Here is a 14,932-nt window from a genome sequence, read left to right on the forward strand (position 1 = left end):
ATCTATAGACCTGTACAACCCCCTGACTGGAACGGGATCTCAAAAGTATCTCTTGGTCCAATGGGATTAAAATATGCAATTGGATATTATTGGTGAATGGATGAAACCTGATACTGAGCCAATGTATAACCTTGCCCAGTGGCTTTATGGAGATATGTAAGAAAAGGGATATGAATACAGTACTAAGACATCCCACAAATAAGAGGTTGAAGTCTCCCCTCCTCATCAATATTGACTGGGATAAACAATGAAGAAAGGAGGGGAACCACTGATAATTTCTACTTCCTGCTACCAGTCCATGAGGATACTGTAATTGGCTCCACTATGGATTGACAAATCCAACCAATGCTATCTCTATACTTCACACTATACAAAAGAATTTATATTGTGAGTGTGGAATTGGGATTGTAGAAACACTCAGGAGCATAGAAGAGTTCAGAGGCAAATGCGTGAATAAATGTCTTAAATGTATTTATTCATATAATAAAGCATATTAACTATGTACAAAGGCTGTCTCAGTATTCATTATAGGATAGGGGGCACACAGTGTGTGTGACTACCCTGATCAGAGATCAAGTCTCATGAGGAACAAACGTGAAAAGAGAGAGATGGAGAGAGCAAGGTGGAAAAGGTTGGAGGGGGTTTTATACTCAGGGTAAGCCCCTCCTTTCTACATAGGGATGGAGACACTCTCTGCCTCCACTGGTGTCTATATGACACTTGTGCCAATGGCTTGCAAATACTTGACAGTGAGCATCTTCCCTCACTACGTTTTCATGACATGTTGCTTTTTGTTTTTTAAAATGGGGAGGGAGGGTATCTACTCTGCTGAAATTCCATTTGTTCCGTTCCTATTACAAATCTCTGCTAGGTGTGATGCTGAAATAGCAACAGGGAAGATATTTGCAATTCAGTGCCAAGTCACAATAGCTCTAAATACGAGTGCAGTATAGAGAGCAGATGCTGGAAGCCATGCTTTAATCTTAGCACAGTTCATTTTAGAAATTACTGCCTGGCTGGAAGCTATTTTTTCAATGAATGTTGAATTTGATAGATAAGGGTGGTGGGTAGGCATTCCTGACTACTGTCTGAGGCATCTTTCCTTTAAAAAATATTCAAAATAATTTTGTACAGGGCACAGACTTTTAAGGATGATCCCAACCACTACATTAAAGGTAAGCTCTGAATACCTCAGTCAACCCACAGATACTATTTTGTCAGGTTCTTCAGGTTTGCAACTAAACTTCCCACTTTGTGTTCCATTTGGAAGGTTCAGCTCCTCTATAGAAAGAAAAACAATTACTACCCTTCCTTTGCAACCCTTTCTGTATCTTCTATCATCCACATTCTCAGCAATATTTAAGATAGATACCTCCTACACTTCACATTTTGTGGGAGCTGTTTCTTCTCAGAAACTTCTTCCTGGTGACTCACTAGAAGTATGCTGAAGCAAGATCAGATTAAATAATTCAAGTATCTGAACTTTTTTTTTTAATTTTAATTTTTTTTTACTTTTACTTTTTTATTTTTATTTTTTTTTACTTAAATATCTGGACTTTGTGTATCCTATACCTTGATACTGGCAATACAGTGAAAATGCCCAATGTATCATGAGTTACCATGGAATTGCAAATATTTTTCTGTTAAAGGTTAAAGTCCCATGGGAATAAATAACTATAAATAGTTAGAAGGCAAGACTGAAATCTAAATATTAAAAAAATATGGACCATTATTTTGCAATATTAGTTCTCCTCTTTTTCTCCCCTCTTTTTTCCACTTGACTGAAACTTTGTCCACTGGTGGGTTTTCCATTATGCACCAGTGTATTTCAACAGGGTTGACCACCATAACAGTATTACTTTCCTGCATTGGCTTAGCCATCCCAACAATGGTCACTTATATTGGCCTAGGAGGTGAAAAGAAACAGAGTCAAATGAAAAAAGAAAAGATACATGTCATTATTTAAAGTGCCATCTTGAAAGCCACCCTCAAAATACTTGGTAATTCCTAGGAAAAGAAGTTTGAATTAGTAATGCAAACAGGTAAAAAGAGAAGCTGCTTTAAATCTAGTGCAGAGGGTCAAATATGTTGAGAGGAATCTGCTTTGTGAATAATTGAAGACAGAGATGCGGCATAGCTGCTAAGTAGAATAGACAGGCTGAGTTTTAGAATAGGGAGTCTCAGCTGAAAAAGCTTCTAATCAAGAAATGGGAAAGTGTCAGGGTCAAATCACCTAAACACAGATCCTTCGATTTAGCATTCTTAAAGTGTGTGAACCTGAGATGAGCAGGCAGAAAGCACATTTTTGTTGACAAATGAAAGGCTTCTAGTACTTGTGTCCGAATCTCAGAGGTTGATATTTCATACAAATAGATTTTTTAACATCACACCATTTTACTAGATTAGAGCCAAATCTCCAGATCAGGTTTTACAAAAGCTGTATTTGCACCTGCTTAGCTAGGCTAAGGACAGGAGTAGCATACTTAGCAGTTCAGGTAAATCATGTTAATGGTACAGTTAGAATGGAATGGTTTTAAGTCAAATTAGATTTGAGACTGTTTGGGGCTACTCTGACATTCTCTAGGTAGCTATATTGTGGAACATGGTAAAATGGATTAATAGAATGTTAATTATCTCTTCCTGTTCTCAGCACTAAGATGAGTGACCTACCAAAGTGTTACTGTACACTGTCTGATTTCTTCTATTACTTATTTTCCAATTGTGGGGTGATGGGGGTAAATAGAGGGGAAAATGTGCTTGAATTAGGCCCTCCTCATCCTGTCTATTGTGGGTCTGAACCCAATCAAGCTACAGGGGGGCTTTTACTCACAAATTGGACAAAAAATACCAGAAAATGGCAGCTCTCATGGCCAGACTTCCTGTGAACATGGATGCTGCCAATGGGCTGAGGAATAATTGATTATGCTCCTTAGAGTGCTTACTCAGGAGTAGGGGCAGATCTTTCCAAAGTGACCATGTAAATACAGTCAACAGAAAGGATGGCTAAAATGCCTTACCTGTCAATAACTAAACTACAAATATAGGGTTTCAGATTTTGGCATTAAGCTAGCACATACTTTGAATACATTATTTAAAATTCTTCATCTCTTCAGGGTTTCTGTAATATAATAAAGGCGACAGATAATTTTTCAACATAATAATAACCAAGAAATTCTCTGTACCCGAATATTTTGTATCGTCTTGACAGCAAGACCAACCCAACTATCTACTAAAGTACTACCTACTTTTTTTTAAAGTAGCAGGCGATGGACTACTTCCCTGCCAGAACAATTCCTAGTCAGTGCATATAATCTGAATGAGATGAACCATCCACCAAAATAAGGCAATCACCTGTGGCCAGCTGTACCAATCCTCTACATTCTCTAACTCAACACTAGACTACCAATCTAGAAGCAAGAATGAAGAAGTGCAGGGAAAGTTTCAAAAGTGCAAGGACACAAGGAATTAAAGGCAGATCTTGTCCCACCCATCCAACCCCCCCCAATAATTTACCAAGATACAGGGTAAAGGGGTGGGCAGTGTCCCCCCCCCCAGACAGGAACTAGTAGCTGTCGGTCAGCCGCTTAGTTTCAGAAGGCTGGATCTTCATCATGGCTTTCTGGCCCTTGGCTTCATACAAGGCTCGTGTGCTTGCCCTCCGGAAGAAGCCACACTATGAGGAAGCAGGGGGCAAAGGTCAGGGTTGATGGGGGTAAGAAATATAAAACACAACTCAAGTATCCAGACTATGGTCTAATAATGATTAACTTCAGTGTGTGTGATGGAGAAGCCTTGTGTCATTGTTTCACTCCAGGCACTGATTTGAAGGTCGGATGAAATTAATCCCTAAAGGTAAAAACCTTCTATTGCAGTTTTAACCTGTCTGAGGTTTTCATGCGGCTACTGTCCCATAGCAACAGCCTTAAAAATAATTAATAGAACATGAATTAGCAGTCTCAGACATGCCCCAGCAAACAAATAGTCCGTTACTCTTAAGTATTTGTCAAAGTGCTTCATACCAGGGAGGAAATCCTGTTAACCCTATTGAAATATAGCAGTGATGAAACTGGCATGCTTTGGCATTTGGGGCTTCTTCTGGGTTCTCTCCAGCACTAGCAGCAGCTCACCAGAAAAGCCAGAAGGAAATCTGTAAATGCTTGCTTGTTAGAAGTGGAGGACACAAAATTCATAAATTTTGAAAGGGTACCTTGCTGAAAACAGTGTCTGAGATCATACCCCTTCAAAGCTTTGCAAAACCCTAACAGTCAGTTACGATAGTTGCAATTCAGAGATAAACTTTCCTTGGCCAAACCTATGGAGCTAAGCAAGGAATAAGCAACCAGATGCCTTCTGTACGTTCTGGATTTCAATTCCCATATCCTAATGATATGGCAAAGGACTGTTAGAACTCTAATCTGAAAATCACCAGGTTGCCTACTGCTGGAATACATTTTGGAAATGTAGCCTTGTCACAATCATCTCAGAGCTTCCGAATATTGAAGATTTTCTAGTCTGATAATGGCTTCCAGAAATAGGGAACTGGCAGAGATTTTCATAAGGCTTTAGTAATGTACACTATGCAGATTGCTCTACTAGTCCCTCAGAAATGTGCCTAAAAAATCACAATGAGTCACTTGGCGACAGAGAAGGATAACTGCAGTGCACTGACTAATATTGCTGTGTTATCCTAAGGCATCAACACCTATGGACTTCCAAGCATTCCCCCAATTCCTGCACTAATTAGAATCTAAATATAGTTTCTTAGCCATCAAGCCAGATTCCTTGTGGTAAAAAAGAGCAAATCAAATGCCCAGCAGAGCATTTGTTTGTTTGTTTGTTTCTTCTTTGGCTGATCTCCAGAGAGATGTGCTTGAGCTACATACCAGAGCTGACTCAGTGCAGTTTACGTCATTCTGGATAAAGTTGGAGAGACAGAATTACTTTCCACCTGGCCATTTGGAACTAGCCTGGCCAGTTTTGCTGCAGCCAAATACGTAAATATTTTGTTACCAAGTGAGGCCAATGTATTCATTATCAAAGAAAACAATATTACATGTACTTTCATCATATTGCTTGGATATTGAGACGTCAGTTCAATCAGTTGGATTGTGTGGGTCAATTTGCACAATGTAGGCACAGGTCATTAAAAATTGTTTGCAACTTTGGATCATCAACTTCCAAGGGTCTTTATATCTAGGTTGAATTGGGGGATGGGGGGGGAGAAGTGGGACTGTCCCTGACCACTATTTAAGGCTTCGTTTCTTACCTTCCACAGCAATAAGATGATACAGCCCAAGAGCAGTAGTCCTGCAGCAACAGCAACTAGCACCACCCACAACTCAATCTCGGCCTGCAGCTCTTCACTGAGTTCCGAGTCAATGTCTACAGTAAACTGAAATTAGGGCAAAGAAACAAGAAACAGACAGGTCTTTGTAGAGAGAGAAAAAAACAGGATAAATGCAAAGTTGGTTTTGAGGAACAGTATGCTCAGAGCTGTTCCTCTACTGCCCAGTAGAGAAAAACAGAGGAGCATCAGTACAAGGCTATTAGCACACTCTCATTGATATAATTCAATGCACTGAATGCACCTATTTATTCTTAATTACCATTTGCATTATATATTCCAAATCTCTCTCTCTCCCTCTCCCTCCCCTCCCTCCCTCTCTCTTTCTTTCTCTCTCATGTTTGTGTGTCTATATATCTATATCTATCTTTATCTCTAATTCTATCTCTAGCCAATTAGGATTCAGTGCTGTCTGTCTAGGAATGTGGTAAATGCACAGGAGGGAAGCTGTCTCCTTTTTTGTGGTATCCAAATGCCTTAAAGGGCCAGGAATGCTACTCATGTAGGACTCCTAATTACCTTTGTAACTCTACTATCATCTTCCAGACCTTCAGCTAAATGCACATATGCTGAGATGGAAGATGAGGAACATAATCCTGTTTTCACCCTTTTTGGAAACAAATTAGAAGGCCTTGAACTAATATCTCATTAAGACTGCATCTACACATCCATGTTATTTAGACAGAAGGAAAGTAGGTCAATAAAAAAAGAACCCACCCTAACACTAATGACACTAATACTGTTACTGCCCTTATAAGATGTAACACTGGTTACTTTTAGCAAAGTGATTGGTCTTTTCGCAGAGAGAGAAACAATGGCAGCCACAAAGCTCCTCAAAGTCATCACTAGTTTCAATAGATTGCAGGCTGGCATGTTTTCATCAATTGTTGTAATTGAACAGAGTGGACTGAGGGCAAAGGGCACAGAGAGAAATTGGGAGTTGTGATGTGGGACAGAGCTGATATGAAACTGTTCTGGGAACTATGAAGTGAGGTTACTACCACCATGGTTTTTTCTCTCAGCCAGGAAGAAGTATCTGAGGGGTAGTTGTTAAGATTAACAGAACAGCAGTGGGGAGGAAGGGTGAAGTGCAGTACATATCTTCCTGAGTTGCATTCTATGTAAAAAGGAAATAATTATTGCTATTGTCATTTTATCCATTTTGTATTTTGTCAATTTAAATGGCAACCTTCCCTTCACAGGGAACAACAATGCTCCTTGGAACAGTCCAGCAAATTTTTTTGACTTGCTTACCATTATACTTACCTACCATTACAGGTAGGTCCAGATTTAATATCCATTCATTCAGCCACTATTTAAAGTTAGGATGGCCCTGAACATAGGGAATTTATGGCAGGTCGTCATAGTTATGGCCATCACAATGTCCTTGTGGTCAAGTAATTGTATTTTGGGCACTCAACTCACAGTTACAGCATCCCACAGTCAATTGCAACCTTCACTGCCAGCTTCCAATAAGCAAAGTCAATGGGCATGTCAACAGGAGATCACACATGTCAATCACATAACCATGGGGCATTGCAATGATGTAGGATTTGCCTAACAAGGGCAACTAGAACTATCACCACAGTAATTTAGCATCATGCCTTATAACCATGGTGAGGACCACCTGTATTATTTTAAGCATGGAGAAATTTGTACTTAATAAGTGTGGGCAGAGGTAGAATACATATTTGATCACCACAGGTGAAGTGAGCTGGATTGGGTTAAATTTTCAGTGATGTTCTTCTCTCTCTGGAAGCCAAAGCAATAATGGCTGTGGAAGCCCAGAGCCCAACAACTGAATGGGAGGGGTAGTGATGCACTGGCCCATCTGGATCTCCATAAGTTGCCCACCTCTGAAGATTCTTTTTCCATGCAACCTAGGATGTCTGTAAGGGAGATTTTGTTTCTTTCCCCCCAAAAAACATGTGACTTCCATCCAGAGCATGTTGGACCATCTACAGCTTGCTTCTGCCGCAGGCTGCAAATGAGAATGCAGCTCTATTTTGAGTGAAAGTTTTTAAAGATGGTAAATGGCATCTTTAAAACAGATTAAGAGACTGAGTGAATAAGTATTAAGTAAATCACACTAAACAAAAGTGTTTCACAAAAGCATGGTAGAACAGCTGTTCTCTTTCCAGATGTAGGTTATCAGATTACAAGGCTGCAAACTTGAACATGGTTTTGTGTCATACTCTGAGGGAACTTGACAACTAGCTCACCCTCACAAAGGAAAAAAACAAGATTCAAGGGAGTCCCCTTCCAACCCTCCAAAGAGGTCTCACTTGTGTGCCAAATGACTTCATCAGTTTGCAAAAGTATGGCAGGACTAGGCCAGAGTCAGCCCTGAAAATAAATTCCAGGAGTATTACTAGAATCTGATAATTATGGAGAAAGGAAGAGAGCAGAGAGTCATGGGGAAAAGATCTGCCATACTTTCATCCTCAATCCATGTGTTTTCTTTCCATGCATACCTTCCCTCATGATAATACTTTCACTTCCTCTCTGACTGGCCAGCAACTTTCTCAACATCCCTTTGCATCCCCACTGGGTAGTTTTACATGACATGCATTGGTTAACCTGTTTTTTGGATACATATAATATATGGAACGCACACACACAAAGTAAAATTGGATAGTGACCTACTCTAAGAGCTATTGGGCTTTGCTGTAATAAAAAAGCTACTGCAGAAGATAAAAGAAGAGCTTGTCCAAAGCACTTGGATCATTTCACTAACTGGATGGGCCAAGGCTTGGAGTGTGTAAACAGGAATCAGAAGGATATTGGAGTTACTTCATCTTTTTACTCACCAATACTGTTTGATTTTTCATATTGATTGTAGAGGAGTTTGTCCTAAGGAAAAGAGTCACTTGCCCATCTACCTTGACACGATCAAAGTCATTGTAATCCTAAAAGAATCAATATGTTAAAAGCTGTTAGGTAAAGGTAAAGGTTCCCTCACATATATATGCTAGTCATTCACAACTCTAGGGGCTGGTGCTCATCTCCGTTTCAAAGCCGAAGAGCCAGCGCTGTCCGAAGATGTCTCTGTGGTCATGTGGCCGGCATGACTAAACGCCAAAGGCACACAGAACGCTGTTACCTTCCCATCAAAGGTGGTCCCTATTTTTCTACTTGCATTTTTTACGTGCTTTTGAACCAGGGGTGAAATGCTCCCGGTTCGGACCGGATCACCCGATCCGGTAGTGATGGAGGTGGGTGGTTCAGAAAACCGGTAGCAAAAATCCCTGCCCCCAACTCCCCATTGCCCAGCTGAGCCACGCAATCATCAGAAGCTTTTTTTTATTTTTAAAAGCATTTTTTCTACAACCTCTTTGGCCGAAAAAATGCTTTTAAAAGTAAAATAAAAGCTTCTGATGATCGCGCGGCTCAGCTGGGATCATCAGAGGCTTTTAAAAGCATTTTTTCTACAACCTCTTCAGCCGAAGAGGTATAGAAAAAATGTTTTTAAAAGGAAAAAAAGCCTCTGCCGATCAGGCAAGTCAGCTGGGATCGTCAGAGCTTTTTTTAAAAAAAGCTTCTGCCGATCAGGCAAGTCAGCTGGGATCGTCAGAGGCTTTTAAAAGCACTTTTTCTATAACCTCTTCGGCTGAAGAGCTTATAGAAAAAATGTTTTTAAAAGGAAAAAAAGCCTCTGCCGATCAGGCAAGTCAGCTGAGATCGTCAGAGGTTTTTTTTAAAAAAGCTTCTGCCGATTAGGCAAGTCAGCTGGGATCATCAGAGGCTTTAAAAAAAAAAAAGAAAGCCTCTGCCGATCAGGCAAGTCAGCTGGGATCGTCAAAGGCTTTAAAAAAAAAAGAAAGCCTCTGCCGATCAGGCAGGTCAGCTGGGATCGTCAGAGGCTTAAAAAAAAAAAGAAAGAAAGCCTCTGCCGATCACGCAAGTCAGCTGGGATCGTCAGATGCTTTAAAAAAAAAAGCCTCTGCCAATCAGGCAAGTCAGCCGGGATCATCAGAGGCTTAAAAAAAAAAAAGAAAGCCTCTGCCGATCACGCAAGTCAGCTGGGATCATCAGAGGCTTAAAAAAAGAAAGCCTCTGACAATCAGGCAAGTCAGCTGGATCGTCAGAGACTTAAAAAAAAGAAAGCCTCTGCTGATCAGGCAAGTCAGCCAGGATCATCAGAGGCTTTAAAAGCATTTTTTTACAACCTCTTCAGCTGAAGAGGTTGTAGAAAAAATGATTTTAAAAGTAAAAAAAAAAAAATTGGTCACGCCCACTCAGTCATATTACACCCCCCCACCAAGCCACACCCACAGAACAAATAGTAACAAATTTTACATTTCACCACTGTTTCGAACTCTAAGTTGGCAGAAGCTGGGGCAAGTAACAGGAGCTCACCCCATTATGCGGCACTGGGGATTCAAACCGCTGAACTGCCGACCTTTTGATTGACAAGCTCAACATCTTAGCCACTGAGCCACCGCCTCCCTTCAAAAACAGCTACTTCTGTTTATCTATCCATTTAACTTTGAAATATGTGTGTATAGTAGGCAATAAGCCTAATAATTCATGAAATAAATAAATTCAGCCACCATGGAAAAATAATTCTTGCCCCCTTTGCCACCATTATTATATGAATGCCTTAGTGGTTCTTAGCTGCCAGACTATTTTGCAACAGTCCGTGATTGCAAAAAAGAAAAGAAAACCATTCGCATCCAACATACCAGTACAAGCAGCGTGCTACTGAAAGGGAGCAGAAGAATTAAACAGCACTTACCTCAATGAAAGTGCTGTTCCAAACTCTTGCTCGGACCTTCACATTTGTAACTGCTCCGATATTCCACAAGGGGCATTCAAACCAGATGCAACGAGAAGTTCCTTTGGAACAACTCTGGAAAGGAAAAAATAGAATGAGGCAGGGGAAAAGAATCTGGTGAGTTATTCAAAGGGTGTTTCGTATAATGTACAGTCACAAGGACTTTTCATTTCTTCATTTTAAATGGCATTTGAAAACAACCAGGGGCAATGGCATATTCCCTAAAAATCCCAACTTTGTAATATCAACATTTGGTGGCAACATTTCAAGGGTACGATGCTAGCACTAAAAACATGGTTAAAAATATAGATAGGAACGAGAGGTCCAAGAAACCTGGTTCAATTCCCCTTTTGAGCCCTTGGAAAAAAGAGCAGAAATTTGTCAACAAAATGACATATTGATGTTGTTGCCATTTTTTGGCATGAAAATGTTTTTAAAAGGGTAGGAATGGGAGCCATTATTATTCCCATAAATCCTCTCAAAATTAAGATACAGGGACATCAGAAGGCCTCCTGCAGCTTGCTAGATATTCAGGAGAGTGAGTTATTGCCCTTAACGTCCACAAAGTTGTGCATTTAATTTATATAAAATAAATAAAATAAATAAATAATCCCTGCTCTTAAGATTTGGAAGGATTGGGATCAATGCATGGGTTCTTGGAAATATGAATAGCCACAGTTTCAATTAGGGGCTTGGTGGCTCAGCAGACTGATAGCATTGTGATTAGCACCAGCTATCTGCAATTACGGTAAATTCGAATCTTACCAGGCTCAAGGTTGATTCAGCCTTCCATTTTTTCTAAGGTAGGTAAATTGAGGACCCAGTTTGTGGGGGCAATAAGCTGACTTTGTATAAATATAGAAAAGTATGAAGGCTATTGCTTAACGCATTGTAAGCCGCCCTGAGTCTCCGGAGAAGGAGGGCATATAAATCAAATTTAAATTTTTTTTTAAAAAAAAATGATATCTAGATCCAATTCCTACTATACCAGGGGTCTCCAACCTTGGCAACTTTAAGACCTGTGGACTTCAACTCCCAGAATTGGAGTTGAAGTCCACAAGTCTTAAAGTTGCCATGATTGGAGACTCCTGTACAGGGATGAAATCCAGAAAGTTCTGGCAGGTTCTGGAGAACCGGTAGCGGAAATTTTGAGTAGTTTGGAGAACTGGCAAATACCACCTCTGGCTGGCCCCAGAGTGGGGTGGGAATGGAAATTTTGCAATATCCTTCCCCCAGGAGTGGGGAGGGAATGGGAATTTTGTGGTATCCTTCCCCTGCTATGCCCACCAAACCACGCCCACCAAGCCACACCCACCAAGCCACACCACGCCCACAGAACTGGTAGTAAAAAAAATTGGATTTCACCACTGCCCCTGTACTATACTGTTCCCAAGTATAAAAAAAATCTGGATGAAAGAAAACAAATATCAGAATTTTGCTAAGAAAAATACATGGTCATATTCATTTAGCTATTGTGAACTGCTTGGTTTGAGGGTGATTTTATCTTTTTACCTGAAACACACACATAATCTGGCCTCATCCACCACTCCCTAACAGCCATTCAAAAGGATAGTGAATACTGATACCTGGTCCTAGTTTAGGACAGTATAAAGCAGAGTATCTCAAACTCAGCAACTTTAAGATATGTAGATGTCAACTCCCAGAATTCTGGAGGTTGAACTCCACACACCTTAAAATTACCAATGTTGAGAATCACTGATATAGAGCAATATTGGCTGACCTAGAGAGGCTCATGATGAGGGAATTCTTATTAAGAACAGCAAGGATTTGCAAAGTGAATATATAAAGCATTGTATGTTTCAGTAGGCAAGGAATTTTGGATACAATGTAAAGCTTGAACAATGGTAGACTATGTGAATGAAAGATTTAAAATTTACACTAAATTACAATTAAAAAAAAACATTTTACAAGATGATGTATCATTAGTATTTAACACTGGATAAGTTATCAGAAATCTATAAAGGTACTTCATATGAATGTTGGAAATGCAAATGTAAAGAAGGGACTTTATATCATTTATGGTGGACATGTGGTAAAGCAAAGAAATATTGGAATAGGATTCATATTCTAATACAGAAGATTCTTAAAGTGAATATAAAGATAAAACTAGAAACTTTTCTTTGGGTTTAATGGAAAAAGACTTGGGGAAAAAATGGAATTTTGATGTTATATAAGTTGATGGCAGCAAGATTACTCTATGCACAGAAATGGAAGGACACTTCGATGCCCACAATGGATGAATGGCTGCAAAAATTGATGGAGTTAGCAGAGTTGTCTAAATTGACTGATCTGATAAAAAAAAAAAAAAAAAAAAACCCAATTACTTTTGTTTCTACTTGGAAACCGCTTCTGCACTTTGTGCTTGAGGTGGAAAAAAATGAAACTTTGATTTTGGGTTTTGCCAATTAGATTTGTTGATATAGAAATCACTAGTTTATACTATCATGTAAAAGTAAAAAGTTGAGGTTTGATGTTATTATCTTATTCTACTGCATCAAAGGGAGTCGGAAGTCTACACCTTTTCTCCCCCCCACCACCTCTTTTCTACACTCTTCCCTTCCCTTTTCCCTCCCCTATTTTTCCTATTATTTGTATTTTGTATTTTGTATTTTTGTATTTTATATTATATTTATAAGATCAAGGCATCCGGCCTTCTCAATTCCTGGCAAATAAATGGAGAAAAAATGGAAGCGGTGACAGATTTTATTTTCTTGGGCTCCAAGATCTCTGCAGATGGGGACTGCAGCCAAGAAATTAAAAGACACTTGCTTCTGGGGAGGAAAGCTATGGCAAATCTAGACAACATACTAGAAAGCAGAGACATCACCCTGCCAACAAAAGTGTGTATAGTCAAGGTTATGGTTTTCCCAGTTGCAATGTATGGCTGTGAAAGTTGGACTGTAAGAAAAGCTGAGTGCCAAAGAATTGAGGCCTTTGAACTATGGTGCTGGAGAAGACTCCTGCTAGTCCCTTGGACTGCAAGGCAAACAAACCAGTCAGTCCTACAGGAGATCAACCCTGACTGCTCTTTAAAAGGCCAGATCCTGAAGATGAAACTGAAATACTTTGGCCACTTAATGAGAAGGAAGGACTCACTGGAGAAGAGCTTAATGCTGGGAAAGATTGAGGGCAAAAGAAGAAGAGGACGACAGAGAATGAGGTGGCTGGGTGGAGTCACTGAAGCAGTAGGGATGAGCTTAAATGAACTCCAGGGGATAGTAGAGAAGGCCTGGAGGAACGTTGTTCATGGGGTCGCGATGGGTCGGACACAACTTCACAACAACAACAACAAATTTTATATTATAAACTAATAAAAAGGACAATTTGGAAAGGCAAAAAAAAATTTTTTTAAGTAAAAAAAAAGAACAGAACAGAACAGAACAGAAAGGATATCTAATGATGGAATGGTTACCAGTGCTGTTTCTGATCTGGCTTTCTTTGAAGATGCTAAGGTGATGGGAATCTCAGCGTTTGGAGATGCCTGCAACTCACGCTTTCTCCGTGCTGGAGAAGTGCTATGATCTATTTGCTGAAAAAGAAGAAACATTAGCTGTTATCATGTCTGTGAGCATCAAGAAGTGTAAGAATACTTGCCCCCACCAAGAGGGTGCCTCATAACCAGGGGATGATTCTTCATTCTGTAGGAATCAGATGTTACTGTTGGACACTTTTCTTTTTCTTTTTGCTAAGATCCTATGCTATAACATTAAGAATGCCAGAAAAAGTTCATTAATTGCAATTCTGTTAATTTCACTTGAGAAACAGACTAGATATATACCAATTTTAATAATAAAATATCTTACTTTTGAGATATTGTACGAAATTCACACAAAACCAACCCAGTCAGCTAATCAAGAATCTTCATTTTCAGCCCTTTCAAAATATCCTGAGAATGCAACTTCAAGATCGCCCACTTGTTGGCACTACTAGCAAGGAATTTGGGGACAGGCAATCCTCACAAAGCACACTATTCAAAGTAACCCTATATATGAATCAGACATTCCTAGAATGGGCAGTTAAGGAGTTGATCTCAAAATATACATATTTATATTAAATGGGGATAGAGCAAAAGAGAGAAGAGGCTGAGAATAGACCCTAGACTCACGGTGAGCTTGAGGGGATTGATGACTTCTTCAGATGGTTCACAATACCACTCTTCCTTCCCTTTTATCAAGATTTCAGTTGGGTAGAGCAGCCACTTTCCATTACTGGCTTCATAAGGCCATTCAAAGCCTAATGTGATTATTCCCAGAGAAGCTAAAGACTCACTCTTTGTAGTCACCTTAAACAAATAACAACAAAGATAACATATTTATAATCCATTTCATTCTTCAATTTGGAAAACTGTTGGTAACTCTTCATGATTAGGCTGAAAATTGAAGTGATCTTGCATGCATCTTTCCACTGACTTGCTCTTCAGATGAAAACCAGCCCAAGAGGTAGCAATTCTGAATGAAATCTGCTTAAAAGTTAAAATATGTTGTGACTAGCAAAGTGTCAGAAAGGAATGGGGTCAAACACTCCTATGCCATAGTAGCCCTTATTAAAAAACAACAACTGTAGTCTCCCAAATCTAGTACTGTAGATTTTATGTTTAATATCTCTATATTATAGAGATATTGGTGGTGCAGCGGACTAAAGTGCTGTTAAGTAGCACTTAGCTGCCAGCTGCCTGCAATTACTGCAAGTTCAAATCTCACCAGGCTCAAGGTTGACTCAGCCTTCCATCCTTTCGAGGTAGGTAAAATGAGGACCCGGATTGTGGGGGCAATAAGCTGACTTTGTATAAA

General features: G+C 39.7%; 1 protein-coding gene across 4 annotated transcripts in view; it reads right to left on the bottom strand.

Moving 5' to 3' along the window:
* The window catches only part of ITGA3 (integrin subunit alpha 3), an 84,626-nt gene that overhangs the window by 4,517 nt on the left and 65,177 nt on the right, over positions 1-14,932 (bottom strand). For 2 of the 4 annotated variants that reach the window (XR_015733770.1, XM_034415459.3), the window contains exons 20-25: positions 14,248-14,424; positions 13,555-13,671; positions 10,083-10,196; positions 8,155-8,253; positions 5,267-5,392; positions 3,514-3,673 (exon numbers count right to left, since the gene is read on the bottom strand). Coding sequence is in view for 2 of the 4 variants with exons in the window: in XM_034415459.3 (XP_034271350.2) it covers positions 3,563-3,673; positions 5,267-5,392; positions 8,155-8,253; positions 10,083-10,196; positions 13,555-13,671; positions 14,248-14,424 (744 nt within the window). In the remaining 2 variants the exon portion in view is untranslated. The remainder of the gene's footprint in view (positions 1-3,513; positions 3,674-5,266; positions 5,393-8,154; positions 8,254-10,082; positions 10,197-13,554; positions 13,672-14,247; positions 14,425-14,932) is intronic. The other 2 variants (XR_004591080.3, XM_034415458.3) reach the window with 1 other exon arrangement.

Source organism: Pantherophis guttatus, chromosome 4, assembly GCF_059756535.1.
Source record: "Pantherophis guttatus breed Tessera chromosome 4, ASM5975653v1, whole genome shotgun sequence".
Taxonomy (NCBI): domain Eukaryota; kingdom Metazoa; phylum Chordata; class Lepidosauria; order Squamata; family Colubridae; genus Pantherophis; species Pantherophis guttatus.